General features: G+C 55.3%; 1 protein-coding gene across 1 annotated transcript in view; it reads right to left on the bottom strand.

Moving 5' to 3' along the window:
- The window catches only part of SCARA5 (scavenger receptor class A, member 5), a gene marked incomplete at both ends in the record, with an annotated part of 22,946 nt that overhangs the window by 15,868 nt on the left and 3,131 nt on the right, over positions 1-3,947 (bottom strand). The window contains one exon of the mRNA XM_010292875.1: positions 392-472. Coding sequence (XP_010291177.1) covers positions 392-472 — 81 coding nt within the window. The remainder of the gene's footprint in view (positions 1-391; positions 473-3,947) is intronic.

Here is a 3,947-nt window from a genome sequence, read left to right as displayed (position 1 = left end):
TGCCGCGGGGGTGCGGGCAGCGGGGCCAGCCCCAGCGCCTTCTAGGGCTTGGTTTTGGTGAGCACAGGGTGGGGGCCAGCTCCTGCACAGACCTGGGCTGGGTGGCTGGGTCAAAGGAGCCTGGGGGCATCAACCCGCAGGTGACGGACCCCTGCAGCTCTCGCTGTCCTGGGGCCAGCTGGGAGACGAGAGAAACCTTCTGCCCCTCAAGACGGGCAGCCTGGCAGGAGACGGGGCAGCAGGTTAATCCTGTCGTTCTTCAAGACTTGTGCATAGCCAGCGAGGTCGCAAGGGACAAGGTTGGGAAGTCACCAGGAGGTGCCCCGTTGACTCTGTGGACTTTGCTGAAGGCTCGCAGGGTTATGGGCACCCTGGACGCGTCGTTCCTTACCTCGCAGCCCAGGCAGGCCGGGAAGACCAGGTTCACCCTCCATCCCTTCATTGCCTTGGTCTCCTTTGGGTCCCGGTGGCCCTGAAACACAGCGGGTATTGGAGCGCAGCCATCGCATCCCAGCTTTGCAGCCACGCAGCAGATGCATGAGTGCATGCGCCCACCCACCCTTCACCGGCCGCTGTCGTTTATATCATTGTTTATATCATTTATATCATTATCGGTGTCCAAGAACCTCTAAAAAACACAGACCCCTGCAGACAGGAGCGAAGTGACAGCGAGGGAGCTTGCCAGCAGCCTTCTTCCACGACCTGTGGACTTCGAAGGCCAAACGCAACTCCATCAACCTGTCTCATGTGCCAGAAAACTTCACCTTGTAGCTCCCACGCTTCCACCTGAGCGTGACTCTATGGGAAATTCCAATCTCCTGGAATTGCCTTTTGACCAAAAGTTGTGACATCGCCAATGAAATCACATTAAAAAAAAGAAAAAAAAAAAAAAAGAACAATTAATTTTGGAAATATTGAGATGAACCTTTACAAGGGGATTTGCATCACTGATCTCATCAGGAACTGGCCATCGGTGATTGCTTTTCGGTGTAAGCTCTCGTGAGCGAGCAGAAAGTCCAACCCGGTAAATAGAGTTATATTCCTCAGCCTGCAAAGGGCCAAGTCCACAAAGCTGAAAACAATTATGAGCTAAATCAATTGGAAGAAAGAATCTGAACGGAAAAAAAAAAAGACGCATGGGACGATAGAAAATAGGGCAGAGAGAGGCCTGGAGGGGGTCATTTGGTCTTTGTCATACCAAGCCAGGGTGATAATTGGAAACTGTTAAATATTGTTTTCCTAGAAACCCCAAAAGCCATAATCTCGCAGTTGTGTAGAAAGCAAACAACCAGCCAGGGCTACAGGCGACGTGGTAACGCAAAAGGACCAGGAGAGGAAGAAGGGGGATGTTTAGCATCCCTAATGAATGAGTAATTAGGATCTGCAAATATTATGCAGAAATTAGCGGGTTCCTGAGCAGAAGAACTGCAGCAAGCTCAGGAAACGTCCTGAGCTGGAGATGGTCAGGGGCTGGGAGAGGACTACGGGGAAATACTGCATTAGCTTGCCCTGGGCTTCCTCTTCCCCAGGAGATGCACATCTCTAGATGAGCCTCTAGGGCGCTGAGAGGACGTGGGGATGGACCCTAGCCCCTGGGGACACGTCTCCTGCTCTCGCTTGGCAAAACAAGAGGATGCAAAGAACAATGGACACCCGGGAGAGCAGAGTACAATGAGGAGGCGTTTTTGGGTGGGAACAAGAGGAACCATGCGCAGCAGGGACGCTGCCTGGCCCTGGGTGGGAGAAGCAGGATTCCCCCTGACGGAGAAGGTCCAGCAACGTTCAAGAGCTGCTCCACAGGGGGATGTGGGGCAGGAGCCGGGAAGGGGCCATCAGAGGCCTCTCGTCCCACCCCCGCAGTGAGCAGGGACATCTTCACCCAGAGCAGGTTGCTCAGAGCCCCGTCCAGCCTGACCTGGGCTGTTTCCAGGGATGGGGCATCCACCACCTCTCTGGGCAGCCTGGGCCAGGGCTTCACCACCCTCACCATGGTGAAAACTACACGTTCTTCAATCCGCTTACTTGCCTGCTGGAGTTTGAAAAACTGAATAGATGGACAAATAAATAAGCAATAGGAAGCACCTGACTGCAGAGATAGACGGTGTTAAGTACAGCCATTGGGTTTCAGTGCCCCAAAAGAGCAAGAGGGAGGTCAAGTCATGCCAGTTTGTTGAAGTCAAATAACGTGGGTAAGTTTAGGCTGCCCCATATCACCTGACCCCTTCCGAAATAAGGAACTAATGGGGATTGTAGTAAAATCAGTCGATATCATTAACTTCAGTCTACAGGGCATTACAGAGAGCAGAGCCTGCCAGCGACCCATGGCTTTATAGAGGTGATGGTGAGTTTGATGGGTACCAGTGGGACTGTCAAGGCAAAGGGGTTTTTCTACCAGCATATCTCCTGCCTGAAGGCACCAAGTGTCCCAGGGTGAGCAGTGAAAACTCTGCATGACCCAGCCATGCTCCTGGGTTCAGGTCAAGTTCTTCCCTCCCCAGCAAAGGTTGGGCTGCTGAAAACCACTTGCTTAGACAAAACGGATGCTTTCCCGCCGTGACCAAAACTAAAAGCAACCCTGGAAACGTCTGCGCTGGGAGCCACCGAGGAAAGGTCTCCCATTTTGTCACCCTGACTTTGCCCCAGGTATCCTCACCAAAGGGAAGGGGTCCCACAGCGACACTGGAGCCAAACTATTGCTGACACAAAACGTCTTGCTTCCCCCGTGCCGGCTCCAGCACGGCTCGGCTGAGGTCCCCTGTGCGGGGCCAGCTCCAGCAACTTCCACCTGCTCTGGTTTTCTGGGCACACTGGGAAATAACCCACACAAGGGCCCCAGCTCAGCTCCATTAACCCTCAGAAGGACATGGGAACTGCTTGCTCGGGGCACGTCTCATTGGGATTGGAGCTGCCTTTCCTCCTTAAAATCAGCTGCTACAGTGCAGCCCCACAGTCCTCTCCCACCATCTCGTCATCTCATCTCATCCATCTCATCCATCTCGTCTCGTCTCGTCTCGTCTCGTCTCGTCTCGTCTCATCTCATCTCATCTCATCTCATCTCATCTCATCCCTTCCACCATCTCAGAAAACCATCCCATGGGATGTCGGGGAGGTCAAGGGCATGGACAAGGCTAAGAAGGGGACTACGTTTCATGAAGAATGACCATGGGCAACTGGCAATCTCATCTGCTCCATAAGAGCTGGAGGCTGGGACAACACAGCCAGGGAAGAGCTTATTCCCTTATTCCCTCTCCCTAATGCCTGGGGTTAGAAACAAGGCTTGGGGATGGGCAGACTCTCCGGGCTGATCATGTTTGCTGGCTCCCAGGTTTTGGCATTCATCCTTCAGAGCTATTCCCACAGTAGTGTGCCCCATGGTCCAGCAGCGACCAGAACATCTCCTCTTGGCTCCATCCAGGCAGCTCCATGAGCAGAGACGGTCCCATCCCCGGGGGATAGCCGGTGGGATGGGACACAGGGAGCAGCTGGGGTGGAAGATGGAGGAGCAGTGGGAGGGGTGGTTGGGAGAGGCTGAGCAGCACTGTGGACACCGTGCCAAGCCGGTCCCCACCCCACAGTGTCTGAGGTTTGCACTCAGGAAAGAAAACTCCAGCCCGGACGCAGCCCTGCTTCACCCTCCTGCCTGCACGGGGCTGGGCTGCCCACTGCACCAGCGGAGGAGAAAAACCCTCCAAAACCACCAGGATGAGGGCTTCCATGACGTGCAGAGCTCTGACGGCCAGCTGGGGCCGTTGCAACCACCCCGCCAGACCCGCCGCGAGCCAGCACATCCCACCCAGCCAGCTGTGCAAGCGGTGGATGACCCCGGGCATCCTCCCTCCTGGTGACACTGTTATTTAAGACCCAGAGCCCCCCGCGCTGCGCAGCCAAGCCCTCCCCGCGACACGCGAGCTGCTTGGCACGACCGGCGGCTGGGGGAGAGCCCGGGC

This window comes from Phaethon lepturus, unplaced genomic scaffold (genome assembly GCF_000687285.1).
Source record: "Phaethon lepturus isolate BGI_N335 unplaced genomic scaffold, ASM68728v1 scaffold24280, whole genome shotgun sequence".
NCBI classification, from domain to species: Eukaryota; Metazoa; Chordata; class Aves; order Phaethontiformes; family Phaethontidae; genus Phaethon; species Phaethon lepturus.
Note: the sequence above shows the minus strand (reverse complement) of the source record. Positions and strands in the feature narration are given on the sequence as shown.